Here is a 15,514-nt window from a genome sequence, read left to right on the forward strand (position 1 = left end):
ATATACATGCTGCGTGCGGAAAGGGTTATGAATCTGTTTTAAGAAGCGCTAAGGACGCGTGAAACTGGAGACTGTATCGCAGGATCGCCTTAGGCGTCCGAATTGTGCGCTCACAGCGGGTTACAGACGGGAAATCTTCAACCGCACGTTACAGTATCGATCTGTGTGTAACTACAGCAAGGGTTATTTTTCCCTATATGCATCACCTTGCACTTGTCCACATTAACTTTCATCTGCCTTTTGGAAGCCTAATCTTCCAGTTTCACAAGGTCCTTCTGTCTAAACCTTTTTTTAAACGAAGCTACACTAATAGCTTTTCCCCACATCATCTGGCAATGAATTCAAGAGCTTAATTATGCGTGGAGTAAAAAAATATTTTCTCTTATTAGTTTTAAATGTATTACCTAGTAATTTCATTGTGTGACCCCTGATCTTTTTACTTTTAGAAAGAGTAAACAACTGTTTACTCGTTTCATTCCACTCATTTTTATGGACCTCTATCATATCTGCCCTCAGCCATCTCTTCTTCAAGCTTAAGAGTGCTAACCTCTTTAGCCCTTCTCTGTACCTTTTCTAATTCTGCTATATCTTTTTTGAAATGTGGTAACCAGAACTGCACACAATACTCAAGGTGAGGTCGTACCATGGAGCGATACAGAGGCATTATGATATTCTCTGTTTTATTCTCCATTCATTTCCTAATAATCCCTAGTATTCTATTTGCTTTCTTGGCTGCTGCTGCTGCACACTGAGCAGAAGATTTCAAGATATCATCAATGATATTACCTAGGTCCTTTTCCTGAGTGGCGACTCCTAATGTGGAACCTTGCATTGTGTAGCTATAATTTGGGTTACTCTTTCCTAAGTGCATCACTTTGCACTTGGCCACACTAAATTTCATTTGCATGCCTAGTCTCCCAGTTTTGCAAGATACTCTTGCAATTTCTCACAATCCTCTTGCGATTTAACAACTTTGAACAATTTTGTGTCATCACAAATTTGATCATTTTACTTGTTCTCATTTCCAGGTTGTTTATAAATATTTTAAAAAGTAGTCCAGAACAGATCCCTGGGGCACTCTACTATTCAACTTTTTCCATTGGGAAAATTTACAATTTAGCCCTAATCTCTGTTTTCTATCTTTTAACCAGTTGGCAAACAACAATAAGACACTGCCCCCCCCCCCCCCCCCCAATCACATGACTTTTTAATTTCCTAAGAAGTCTCTCATGAGGGACTTTGTCAAATGCTTTCTGTAAATCCAGATACACTGTATCAACTGGCTCACCTTTATGCATATGTAACAAATTTGGCTCACCTTTATGCACATGTAACAAATTTGTGAGGCAAGACTTTCCTTTGTTAAATCCATGTTGGTTTTGTGCCAGTAAACTATGCTTATCTATATGTTCAGCAATTTTGTTCTTTATGATTATGCCAGGCAAAATGGTAGAAACTGACATCATACTCGCTGGTCTTTAGTTTCCTGGATCACTCCTTGGTCCCTTTTTAAAAACTAGAGTTACATTAGCAATCCTCCACTCTTCAGGCACCATAGATGTTAATGATAGTTTACAAATTTCCAATAGCAGGTCCGCAATTTCATTTCTCAGTTCTTTTAGCACTCTGGGATGTATATCACCTGGTACAAGTGATTTGCAACTCTTTAGTTTGTCAATTTGCCCTAGTACATCTTCCAGGTTCACTGAGATTTGTTTCAGCTCTTCTGAATCATCACCTTTGCATTTCTGGCATGGGCATCTCTCTTACATCTTCCTCAGTGAATACAGAAGCAAATAATTCATTTAGTCTCTCTGCTATGGCTTTGTCATCCCTAAGTGCCCCGTTTACCCCTTGACCATCTAATGGTCCAAATGACTTCCTCCCAGGCTTTTTACCTTGAATGTACCTGAAAAAGATTTTATTTTGAGTTTTTGCTTCCATGGCAAGCTTCTTTTCAAATTCTCTCTTTGCCTTCCTTATCAATGCTTTGCATTTGACTTGCCAGTGCTTATTCTGTTTCCTGCATTTTCATTTGGGATTCCTTTTCCATTTCTTAAGATGTTCTTTTAGATATCATAGCCTCTCTCACATCACCTTACCTTACACAGGGTGGACAGAGACAATTCCACTCGTAAAACACTCTCACCATGGAATCTGGATCTTAGATATCCAAAAGATAATGCTTGGAGAAAGTGTGCAATGATTTCCAAGTAGCACCTGACAAATCTCTTGCAGGGACATTTGTTGACACTCAGCCCAGGAGGTCACCTGAGAGCGAGTCGAATGAGCCTCAAACCTTCTGGTACGAAGCGACCCTTACAATGTAAGCTGAGGAAATAGCCTCTTTTAGCTAACGAGCAATCACAGACTTAGACGCCTTATATCCTTTCTTCGGACCATTGCAAAGCACAATGGAAACTATTAGTAACCTTGAGGTACCTAAACAATACCAGTCGTACATCAAACACCCGAAGTTCCTTCGTGTGAGGCACGGATGAATTCAACTCTGAAAAGGCAGGAAGCTCCATTGTTTGATTAACATGGAACGCAGAAACAACCTTCGGGAGAAAGGAGGGTACTGTGCGCAAAGAGTCCCTGGAGACCGAAATCTGTAGAAAAAGATCTCTACACAACAACGCCTGAAGCTCAGAAATCCTCCTGATTGAATAGATTGCCACCAGAAAAATCACCTTCAGGGTTAAATCCTTTATAGTCATCCTACACAGCATCACACATGCCTCTCAGTACCAAATTCAAAATTCCATGACACTGCACTGGAGGACGCAAATGTCATCCCCCCACCCCTCCAAAGAAAGCGAATTACATCTGGGTGCACTTCCAGGGGCATTCCCAGCATATTACCCTGAAGATAGCCCAAAGCTGCCTATTGCACTCGAAGGGAGTTAAAGCTAGTCCTTTTGCCATTCCCTCTTGTGGAAAGGCTAAAATATACAAAACCGAAGCACGAGTCAGCCGTACTGCCTGCCTGATACACCAGGCCTCGAAAACCCTCCAAAGCCTCATGTAGGCCAAGGATGTGGAGGTCTTCTAGCCTGTAGTAAGGTGCAGATAAACTTCCTCAGAATAACCCTTCCATCTGAGATGTTTTCTCTCAAAAGCCAGACTGCAAGACAGAAGTGAGTCGCCTGATCAAAAAATATCGGACCTGGTGAAGAAGCCTCGATATTGACTGAACCTTAGAAGGCCTGTCCACTGCCATGTTGATCAGATCCATGAACCAAGGACGATGCGGACACACTGGGGTCACCAGAATTACCTGCCCTGGATGTTGCTCTATCCGTCAAACCACTTTGCCCACTAGCGGCTATGGAGGAAACACATAAAGCAGAATTCCCAGAGGACATGGAAACACTAGAGCATCGATGTCTTCTGCCCCATGTTCTTGCCTGCGACTGTAAAAATGTGCCACCTTTGCATTCTGCCATGATGCTATTAAGTCCACGTGGGGCATTCCCTATCTGATCTGAGACACTTTGCTTCTTCTGGTAACCCCCACTCTGGGGTCTAGCATCCTTTGACTGAGAAAATCCACCTGGATGTTGTCTATTCTGGCAACATGAGACACTGCCAGAGTGCAAGGCTTAGAGCTCCGCAAAAAAGAAGAGACTGAAGAGAGACCCTGGGTGGAAGCGTGATACAGGGCATCCTGGGCATGCTCAGTGTGTCCAGTCAAATTTCTAAAAACTTTGACATAGGTTTTCTGCATCAGGACTTCCATCTGATGATGTCAGCCATGTGTGAGGACTACCATCCTGCTTATCCTCAGAGAAAGCAAGACTACAGCACAAACAAAACACTGGACTATGGGAAGGAAATGTTTATGAACAGAGGGTGTGTTGTGTACTCCCTTTTCTCAAAAAGATGATGTAAGAAAAATCACTGTAGAGCAAGAAATAAAAGTAGACAGGAATAAGATAAAAGTAGGAAACAATATCATTTTGAACATTCTAGCTAGCACTGCTGCTTTATCTGCCAATACCTAAATATCCTATCCAGTAAATAATAAACTACCCGATTTTATAACTTTTATAGCCACCATTTTGAGTGTTGCTTATTTGCATCCATTCATACCAATATACTCTAATAAGCCACAGTTTCTCACCACATGTACATATTTATGTATACACCTGAAAATCTAACTATCAAACTAGAATAATTTCTCTCTTCACAAAAGTTAATACTGTCTAATGTGCAAACAGCCAGCTGCACCCAAATAAGTATGAGTAGCAGTGCCCTTCCTGATTAATGGCAGAATTTGCTCTCTGCTTGGAGACAATACAGCAGTTCTTCGGAAAGCTGCCAAGTACCTCTTTGGTGGCCAGCAGCCGATACTGCGCGAGTGCCACACTGATGAAGGTGTCCCTCTGCCAGGGCGGTAGACACGAATGAGCAGCAACCCTGGAGCGCAGGCAGGAGGGCAGAAACCTTTTCTGTGTCCCGAGAGATTTACTGCAGCACAGGCTGTGCAATCGGCAACATGTTCCGTGAAACTGTACCAGGTTTTCCAACTTCAGCAACATCCCTCGGTTCATTTTTTAAAAACTGTACATATGAAATAGTAAAAAACAGTTTTAAGTGATTAAAGCAGCAACCAATGAGATCCTTGGATTTACAAAACAGAGTCATACTAATGTTATAGATATTATCACGGGGGCAGTATATGACAGAAAGGTTAAATTATTCTTACCTGATAATTTGTTTTCCTCGAGTCCTGCTAGACCAGGGGTCCCCAACCACCGGTCCGCGGGAGTTTTTTGCCGGTCCGCGGCGCCGCCAAGCACCGGCTGGTGTGTCGCGCGCTCCCGGTCTCTCCCGCTGCTCTTCCTTCCCTGCTGCCGTTGCCGCTGGGCTATCAGCACGTTCAAGCCCAGCGGGAACGGCAGCGGTGGAAAAAAAAAAAAAAAAGCTGGTGGCATCCGCGGCTGGGCCTTTTCTTCTTCCCGCCCCTCCCCCCTCTGACCCGGAACAGGAAGTGAATCCCGGTGCGCGGGAAGGAGAAAGAGCCGCGCTGCATGAAAAAATAGCAGCAGCGACAGCAGCATCGGCCCCCGAGCAATCGAAGCATCGGATAATAGGTAAAGGAGACAGCAACGTGAGCCTCCCGCGCCGATGGGATTCTTCTTTCTTGGCCGGCGGGGGCTGGAGGAGGAGGTGGTGCAGCTACCGTTTGTGCTGGGGGGGGGGGGAGGAAGTGAGTGAGAGCAAGAGAGAGAAGCAGGCAGCCAGCCTGTGTGTGATTGACTGGTCAGAGAGCTGATGTGTGTGTGTGTGAGAGACAATGAAAGTGACTGCTCAGGGAGATGACTGATATGTATGTGAGAGTGTGAGACATTAGAGAGAGAGGTGACTGATGTGTGTGTGTGAGAGAGAGAAAAAGCATGGAAGTGAGAAGTCTGGGTATGTGAGAAAGCATGGGCGTAAGAAGCCTGGTGTTGTGGGGGTGAAAGAAAGCATGGGAGTGAGAAACCTGGGTGAGTGTGCATGCATGAGAGAGAGAGACTGCTTGGTAAGGTGACGGTGTGTGTGAGAGAAAAAGACTGGTGTGTGTGAATGTGATTCAGGGAATGAGAAGCCTGTGCACGTGGAGAGTGAGCATGGAAATGAGAGAGACTGGTGTGTGTGTGTGTGTAACAGAGAGAAAGTGATTATGGGAATGAGAAGCCTGTGCATGTGAAGAGAAGTGAGTATGGGAGTGAGAAACCTGGGTGTGTGTGAGACACATCATGGGAGGGAGAAGCCTGTATATCTGAAAGAGAACTTGGGAGTGGGAAGCCTGTGTGTGTGTGTATGCATGAGTGAGATCAGGTGACTGGTGTGTGTGTGTGTGTGTGAGAGAGAGAGAAATAAAGTGATTATGGGAATGAGAAGCCTGTGCATGTGAAGAGAAGTGAGTATGGGAGTGAGAAACCTGGGTGTGTGTGAGACACATCATGGGAGGGAGAAGCCTGTATATCTGAAAGAGAACATGGGAGTGAGAGACTGGTGAGTGTGTGTGTGTGTGAGAGAGAGAGAGAGACAGAGAAAGTGATTATGAGAGTGAGAAGCCCAAATATGTAAGAAGAACACGGGAGTGGGAAGCCTGTGTGTGTATGGCATGAGAGAAACTGTTCAGGAAGGTGACTGGTATGTGTGTGCCAAAGACTGTTTGGGATATGATTGGTGTGTGAGAGACAGAAACTGGTCATGGGGGCATGACTGGTATGGTCTGTGTGTGAGAGACATGGGCACTAAGGAAGAGGACCATAAGTATAGAGCTTAGCTTCTACTGCTGCTTCTGGTGTGTGCCACGGCCTGCAGGGAAGGGGAGTAGGACAGCTGCTGGAGGGGGTAAGTAAAAGTGGCTTTTTAAGTTTATTTTTCTTGACTGCCATTTTAATTGTGTGATGTCTGCTTTTTTGAAATATTTTATTGGTGTTTGGAGAATGTTTAATAGTTTTTATGAGTTTTTAATTGTTGGATGTTATTCTGTTCATAGCTGTTTTGAAACATTTATTCTGCTTATTAGTATAGTTTTACAATTATTTCTGTGTGGGGATCTATAGCTGCTTGCTAGTTCTGTTTTCCTAATAAGAGGTGTATTGGTTTTTAGGACCTGATTTAATATTTGTAGTGTTGCCTTTTCATAGATAGGGTTGCTCCTGTTTGAGTGTATTCCATAATACAGGTGTAACTGCGTGCAGATTAGTTTATGTGCATTACTACAGATCCTGGGAGTATGTTAGGTCGGTTCTGTGTCTGTTACCGAGATGAGATATTTTACTAGCATGTAAGCATTTGTATCAGTCTTATTTGTTGTGTTTTCTCAAGAGGACATGCATCCTCAAAAAACTCAAACCAGCATCACACCCCTCGGACACCATTCCCACTAAATCTCTCCTCTCCATCCCAAATACTATTTCCAAACCCATCGCAGACATCATAAACTCCTCCCTCTCTTCTGGCTCTGTCCCAGATATGCTCAAGCAAGCAATTGTTAAGCCCCTCTTAAAAAAACCAACACTAGACCCTAAAGACCCCGCCAACTTCCGCCCCATCTCTAACCTGCCATTCCTCTCCAAAATTATGGAAAAGATTGTAAACATCCAACTCTCAGAATATCTGGAAAGTAATAATATTCTTCATCCAGCCCAATTCGGCTTCCGTAAATACCTCAACACGGAAACCCTCCTGCTTTCCCTCACAGATCACTTGCTCATAGGCATGGACCAAGGCAGCTGCTACCTCCTCGCCATCTCAGCGGCCTTCGACACCATCAACCACAACCACCTCATCAACCGCTTAACCAAAATAGGTATCTCCGGCCTAGCCCTGCTATGGTTCAAATCCTACCTTTCTAACAGAAAGTTCTCCGTCAAGATAGGAAACGCCAACTCCACACTCTACCCCTTGTCCCAAGGCGTCCCCCAAGGCTCCTCTCTCTCCTCTACCCTTTTCAATATCTATCTCACTCCCCTATGTCACCTCCTCACTGACCTTGGCCTCAAATTCTACCTCTATGCAGATGACGTGCAAATCATCATTCCCATTCACAACTCCCTCTCAGATGCCCTTGCTTTCTGGAACACATGTCTTGCTAACATAAATGACTTCCTCTCCAACATCCACCTTGCACTAAACTCCTCTAAAACGGAGCTGCTCCTCATCTCTCCTCACCTCCCTCCTAAACCCCTGATCTCCAATGACCCAGCTTTCAACACCATAATGCCCCACACCACCGTAAGAGACCTTGGAGTAATCCTAGATCAACAACTCAATCTAAAAAAACAGATCAACACCACCCTCAAAGAAGGTTTCTTCAAGCTCAATATCCTGAAGAAACTCAGACCCCTCCTCCACTATCATGACTTCCGTACAGTCATCCAAGCCACCCTCTCATCAAAGCTCGACTACTGTAACGCCCTCCTCCTTGGTCTACCCTCCTCCACCACCAAACCCTTACAAATGTTCCAAAATGCTATCGCCAGGGTCATTACCAACTCACGGAAAGCCGATCACATCACTCCTATACTCAAAGAACTCCACTGGCTCCCCATCGCATCCCGAATTCTCTTTAAAACCTTAACCATAGTTCACAAATCCATCCACACATACAACTCTAACTGGCTAGATGAACCCTTTTGTCACATACGCACCGAACGACCCACCCGTACTGTCAATAAAGGCACCCTCTCCATTCCCCCCTTAAAAAAAGCCCACCTTACTTCCACCAGGGATCGCGCCCTTTCCATTGCAGGCCCTAAGCAATGGAACGCCCTCCCCACCACACTCAGGCTAGAGCCATGTTACTCCAAGTTCAGAAAAAAACTCAAAACATGGCTCTTCCGACAAGCCTACCCTGACTAACCTCCCCCTCCCCCCCCCCTTGACCCCAACTTATTGCTCCTCCCCCTCCCCTACCAACCCCCGCCCTCCTGAACCCTCTCCTATACTTTCCTATAAGTAACCCACTTAAATTTTGTATTCTTTCCTGTAAATAGCACGTTACAGCCTCAACTCTTGTAAATAATCTGCCTAAACTTGTATATAGTCCTCTAAATAGCTCGTTACAGTTTTAATGCTTTAATTTCTATGCCCCCTGCTCTATGTATAATCCTCCTTGTTTTCCCCTCCCTGTTGATTGTAATTTCTGCCTTTAGTTACAATGTGAACCGGTATGATGTTTGCATACTAATACCGGTATATAAAAGTTTTCAAATAAATAAATAAATAAGTAAGTAGGGCTATTGAGCCTGGAAGTAGAAGGAGTTTGAGTTACTGTTACTGAGATGTCACCAGAACCAGAATATCTTTTTTGTAGGGTGAGTTGTATGGGGAATGTCATAATTCTGCTTTACATCCATTATTGTGGGTCAGGGGGGTTCCCGTGGATACAAACTGTACGGATCTCAGATTCAGGAGCGTCCTTAAGGACGGTTCCCTCCTTTTTACCGAAGGTGGTCTCAGCTTTTCATTTGAATCAAATCGGTGGAGCTGTCTGCTTTTCCGGAAGCTCGAGGTTCACAGGAGTTGCGGAAGCTTGATGTTCGTAGGGTCCTTCTCCGTTATTTGGAGGTTACGAACCCTTTCCGAGTCTCTGACCATCTTTTTGTGCTGTGTTCTGGCCCCAAGAGGGGTGGTGCAGCTTCCAGGACCACGATTGCACGGTGGCTCAAGGAGGCTATTGCTTCAGCGTACATTCTGAGAGGTAAACCGATTCCGGTGGGTCTTCGGGCTCACTCCACGAGGTCTCATGCCGCCTCTTGGGCGGAATCCTCGCATGTGTCGCCTCAAGAAATTTGCAGGGCAGCGACTTGGAAGTCGTTGCACACTTTCACTAGACATTATCGGGTGGATGTCCAGGCGACAGACTCGGGGGGGTTTTGGAGAGAGAGTACTCCGAGCGGGACTCTCTGGTTCCCACCCGTAGTAGGTTGGCTCTGGTACATCCCAGGTGTCTGGACTGATCCGGGTACGTACAGGGAAAGGAAAATTAGTTTCTTACCTGATAATTTTCGTTCCTGTAGTACCACGGATCAGTCCAGGATCCCGCCCGAGCATTCTGTGTTGGTAATGTTGGTTTTCTTTGTTTTCTGAAGAACGGAGAGTCTGCTCAGTGGATTCAGTTGTTAATGTTGAGTTTAGATTGGTTGACCTCTGGTTGAGGATGTTCTGTTCCAGCTGGGGGTTTATTGAATCGGCCCTTGTTAGGGCGGTCTAGTTAGCTAGTATGGTTGGTCAGTTTGCTTTGACATTATGTAAGACTGAGGGGCTGTGGGTGGCACCTTACTATATGTAGGGAAGCCCGACAAGTTTTGCTCTGTCTCCATCTGCTGGTGCGGAGTCACAACCCAGGTGTCTGGACTGATCCGGGTACGTACAGGAAACGATATTTGTAAATGAGGAGATTTTTTTTTTTAAGAAATCTAATATAAAAAATAATTTGGATATTCATGAAAGTTTCAACAATACTAATTACTTGCACCGCCATCTTTTGTAGATATCTGCATCCTAGCATTCAGAAAATCTTGCAATTGATTTACCTCAAAGAAAATAAAAACAATTCCCTGTTTTATTACACATTTACATGGGTATTTTACAACCATAGTTGCTCCAAGTGCTATGACCCTAAGCTTTAAGGAAAGAAAAGCCTTGTGTCTAATCTGAGTACTTCTGGCTAGGTCAGGGTAGATCCTGACCTTACCACCCAAAAATGCAATACTCATGTTTTTAAAATATGCCTGCATAACCAGATTCATTTCCTGTTGGGTCTGAAAAGTTATTAATAAAGTGATCAGATCTAAAATCTACAAGTGCTGATTTTTCAATGATTATTCTGCAAGAGTGGTGGCCAAGAAGGATGAAATGGTGCCATTTTGCTCCTATTTAGTGAAAACGAAAATTCATGCTCTCTTGCTGCTAGCCATCCCACTGCATTTCCAGTGGAATGGCTAGTAGCAAAAATTCAATTCATCGGTGGCTGCAAAGTCTTTTCTAGATATAAAAATTCTTCGATTGCATGTAATTCACCCCTTACAGTGATTGCTTCAGGCAGCAGTGCAATCGGGTACACTGTCACAAACAACGAAGAAGGCCTTTATAACAGTGATCCCCAAATAAGGGCAAGATTTGGAGATGCCTGTCTCTTATAGACCAATTTCCCTCCTGCACACAGATGTTAAAATGTATGCCAGAGTTTTGGCAAATAAGCCGATTATGTTATTGCTGGGTTTGATATCTCCAGAGCAGGTGGGATTTATGTCTGGATGTACTGTGGTAACAAATGTGCAGAGAATTCTGGCAAGTTTAGGAAGTGGCTGGCAGGGGATGGGTAACCCATTTTTGGTAAGTTTTGACACAGAAAAACAGTTTGACCATCTATCCTGGGACTATTTGTTTGTGGTATTGCTGCGGTATGGCTTTCAAGGATATTTTTCTGGAAATGCTGCAACTTCTATATGAGGCCCCCTTAGTGACAGTTATGGGAAATGGTTTAGTCTCGGAGTATTTTCCTCTCGAGCATGACATGAGGCAGGCTGTTTTTATTTATCCTGAGTTTGGAATCATTAGCTAGGTGCCTTTTGGTGGACAGAGAAATTACAGAGTTTAAATGTGGCGATAGGAAGATCAAAGTTGCCCTATTTGCGGATGACCTGTTGGTGGGGCTATCACATCTGCAGAGATCGCTGCACAGATTAATGACCCTATTGTGTGAATTAGCTTTGTTGTCTGGATTGACAATTAATATGGGAGTCAATGGTGTTAGATGTGTCCAGGTGATTTGGCAGAGGGATTTTCTTCTGTGCGGAGGAAGAAATCATGTACATGGGTCTTCGTATCCCTTGAGATGTGTCTCAAATTTATCATGTAAATGTGACTCTGCTAATCGTAATAAGAAGGCTGCTGAGTAGTTGACATCATGTTCCCTTCCCTGGTATGGTAGGATCCAGTTAGTGAAGATTACTGTTTTGCTTAAATGACTCCATGTTTTGCAAACACTACCACTGTGGATGTTAAAGTGAGATAAGAGCATAAGAAATTGCCATGCTGGGTCAGACCAAGGGTCCATCAAGCCCAGCATCCTGTTTCCAACAGAGGCCAAACCAGGCCACAGGAACCTGGCAATTACCCAAACACCAAGATCATCCCATGCTACTGATGCCAGTAATAGCTATGGCTATTTCCTAAGTAAACTTGATTAATAGCAGTTAATGGACTGCTCTTCCAAGAACTTATCCAAACCTTTTTTGAACCCAGCTACACTAACCATATCCTCTGGCAACAAATTCCAGAGCTTAATGGTGTGCTGAGTGAAAAATAATTTTCTCTGATTAGTCTTAAATGTGCTTAGATGTAATGTTTGGAATAAAATATCAGAGTTTATCTGGGACCGGAAGAAGCTTCGTATGAAAATCTCTCAACTTCAGCTTAACTTTAAGGATGGGGGTTTAAACCTTCCCAATTTGTGCTTATATAATGCAGCCTGCATACTGCGGGTGACCAGGGATTGGATTAGGGGTTTGGGTATGGTGACAGATATTGAGGTGGATGAGAGCCTAATTCGGTCTTTGGCGTTATCATACCTTCTTCATGCAAAGACCTCAGAGTTATCCATGACAATTCGAGAGAAGCAATTATACATGCCTATTCTCAAAGCATGGCGACAGGTGAGAACTAATTATAGCCTGCTTTCAAGGGTATCAGGGATGATGCCCATTAGGGGGAATGTGGCCTTTCAGCCAGGGTTAGATCACATTGTTTTCCATCTGTGGAGAATGGGTGGCCTTAAGACAATTGATCAATTATTAACAGATATCAGGCAGGGGGCTGTAACTTTTCAATCTTTAAAAGAAAACATCACTTGTGCAACAAAGATTTCTTTGCCTATTTGGAAATCTGCCATTACATGGACTCTCTGTTGCAAACCAATAAAGATTTTAATTTTTTTTTTACCTGCCAAAAAGCAAAGACTTGGCTCTTTCAGCAGGCCTTTACTTAACTCCTCCCAACTCCCTGTTGCTAACACGCAACCCAAATCACCTGTACATAATTCATGAGTTATTTTTTCATTATATGTACTTAATTACATTGTTACTACTGTTCTCCCCTTTTGTTGCCTATCCTTCCTACACTATCCTTTAATTTCTATGAGTACAACCTTCTACTTATTGCCTTTTTGTTCAACCAGTTAATTTGTTTAATGTAACTTCTACCCTTCTCTTTTCCTTTTCCTCCTCTCTATCCATTCTATGTAAACCGATGTGATGTACATATGAACTTCGGTATATAAAAGTATTAAATAAATAGTCTGCTCAAACTCGAGTGTTGGGATACTGTCTAAATTATATAGAAATATTGTGGAAGAGTGTAGCTTGGACCCTTTTTGTTGGATTCGTGGACCCTTGGGCTGGTCGGAGCCGGAAGATGGATTGCTGAAGATAGTTGCAGCAGTGGCCCCGGCCGGGAGGCGGCAAGGACAGGCTAATGGCTGGCTGAAGGTGGAACCCTGGGAGCCCTATGCGACCAAGGGCTTTGGCGAGAAAGCAGGAGATGGTGGTGGTGGCACTGTGGTGAGAAGATCTTCGCCCTGGAAGCCGATCCTCCCCCGAGAGGAGCTCGTAGGAGTTCGGCCGCTGGGAGTTAGGAGATTCACCCTGGAAGCCGGAGTCCCCCCAGGAGGAGCCCGTAGGAACCCGGCCGCTGGGACTTAGGAGGGCCCGCGGGGGCCTGGTCAGAAGAAGTCCAAGGTTGAGTGCCGAAGAGTCGTTGCTCGCCAGTCCAGGGTCGGGAACCAATGGATCTCCATAAGCCAGTCCAAGGTCAGAAGCCAGAGAATCAACGCAAGCCGGTCCGGGATCAGAAGCCAGGGAATCAACGTAAGCCGGTCCGGGGTCAGAAGCCAGAGAATCAACGTGAGCCGGTCCGGGGTCAGGAGCCAAGCAGGAACGCAGCAACTGGATACAGGGAACCCTGGGAACCTCGTTGCAAGGCGATATCCTGGTCAAGCTGCAGGGTTTAAATACCCTGCAGCGTCTGATGTCATCCGGAGGCGTCCCCTAGCTTTTCCCGCGCTGGCCCCTTTAAATCTCAGCCTAAGACGCGCGCGTCTAGGGGGCGAGGCCAGCCGCCGAGGGACGTCGGCTGCTGCGTCGCAGCGAAGAGGACACGGCAGGAGGGACTGCAGGCCCGGGCGAGGTAGAGGGACGCCGAGCCCCCGGCGGCTGAGGTCCCCGGAGGTCCGGGGAACGCGGGCCCAGCGCGGAACCCCGAAGGAGTGAGTAGCGATTCCGGGGCCGACCCGGAATCGCAACACTTTTGTTGAGATAACGGTGAAGTGGTCAAGAGATAGAGGTACTCCTTTAGTGAACGATTTCTGCTTTGCTCTTGATAGGTTGGGAAAACGGATGGAGAGTGCAAACTTGTGTGAAATGCAATTTAAAGTAGTACATAGAATGTATTTTTCACCCCCAAGAGCTTACAAAGTCCATATTATGCCAGATAATAAATGTTTAAAGGGTGAAGCCCCAGAGGGTACTTTTTTTCCATTGTTTTTGGGCCTGTGCAGTCATTCAGAAGTTTTGGAGCAATGTATTCACTCATATCTTGAGATGGGCAGTGTGCTCTGTACCAGTCAATGTTGCATTGGGCCTCTTAGATATTTTTGATGATTATGATATGGCCTATATAGACCTGTTTATATTTGTAAGGAAAGAATTTTGCATGATAAAAGGAATGTGTATATTAATGCAGTGGATTAGGGGAGACTCTCCTACTTTGTAAATGTGGTGCAATCAAATGCATACCCTTTTATTAATGGAAAAACTCTCTATATTTAAAGGTAGCAAAAAAACGGTGATAGAAGTTCTTGAGAATATGGGACCCATTTTATAAATCGCTGTCTACCAGACTCCGCAGCTTGACTGTAAATTCATTACCCATATAATGGTCACCACCCTGGGGATGGGCTGTTTTTGTAAGGGTGGAGAGGGAGGGAAAAGCAAAGGGTTGAAGGGGCGATATGAATTTTAAACTGTTTGTGTATCGCTCTCTTTGTGCCATGCTGTTTGTGATTGTTACTTGAGAGCTGTGTTTTGATAAAAGAGTTGGACCAAGTTTGTACTCTTCTAACTCGAACAGATTTTTTCCTAAAATGTATCACAATGTACTAAAATTAAGCCTTTCTCTGGGACCATCACGATTAGAACTGAACTGCATGCTGGGAGATGAAATGGAACGTAACAGAATCCATGATAATCCAGCTGCTCTGTTAAGGCAGCTTTCTTTTCTTTATGATCATATGCAAATTCTGAGTCATGAGCTGAGGGCATTCCTTACTAACCTTTGGTCAAGAACAGAGAACCTGCATAATATAAGGGCTAAATGCTCTGCTACCTGATCCCACTGGCGACATGAAACTGAACACTGGCCAACCCATGAAAAATTAAATTTACCATAAAAAATAAATAAAAAGGCAGTAATATGTGATTCTTGATTTTTTCTGTACGTGAAACCTGTAAGCTGCCCAGAACATGGGATGAAGCAGCCAAAAAGTATTTTATATTAAAGAAATAAATAAAATAAAAATTTTCCCTTTAACTTTCTTACAGGGCTCTGTACCTCCTTCACTTTCCTCCATCCCACTGCAAGAGTACAGCACCATCCTGAAATTTGGATTTTTTTGGAATAAAGATCCTCTTCTTTTTTTCCTAGAATTTCTTGGACTCCCTGCCTGAATGTGAGACAGATGAGGGATCGGGAAAGCAATGTGACTGAATTCTTGACAATGGTTAATCGAGCCCAGCATCCTGTCTCTGTCAGTGGCCATCAGGAATGCTCACTTAGAAGCAGGAGGTGGAGACTCCCAATGTTACCTGGCTAAACAGTGATTAATGGACTTGTCTTCTAGAAACTCATCCAAATCTTTTTTAAACTCAGCTAAATTAGCAGCCTTGATCACATTCTCTGGCAGTTAATTCCATAGTCTGTGTGTTGACTAAAAAACAAACAAAACACA

General features: G+C 44.3%; 1 protein-coding gene across 4 annotated transcripts in view; it reads right to left on the reverse strand.

Moving 5' to 3' along the window:
* Positions 1-15,514, reverse strand: part of MTIF2 (mitochondrial translational initiation factor 2) — a 68,315-nt gene that overhangs the window by 50,133 nt on the left and 2,668 nt on the right. For 3 of the 4 annotated variants that reach the window (XM_029593455.1, XM_029593454.1, XM_029593453.1), the window contains exon 2: positions 4,332-4,566. The exons of the other annotated variant lie outside the window; for it this stretch is intronic. In XM_029593455.1, coding sequence (XP_029449315.1) covers positions 4,332-4,556 — 225 coding nt within the window. In that variant the 5' untranslated portion in view covers positions 4,557-4,566. The remainder of the gene's footprint in view (positions 1-4,331; positions 4,567-15,514) is intronic. 4 annotated transcript variants of the gene reach the window in all.

Source organism: Rhinatrema bivittatum, chromosome 3 (genome assembly GCF_901001135.1).
Source record: "Rhinatrema bivittatum chromosome 3, aRhiBiv1.1, whole genome shotgun sequence".
Classification (NCBI taxonomy): Eukaryota; Metazoa; Chordata; class Amphibia; order Gymnophiona; family Rhinatrematidae; genus Rhinatrema; species Rhinatrema bivittatum.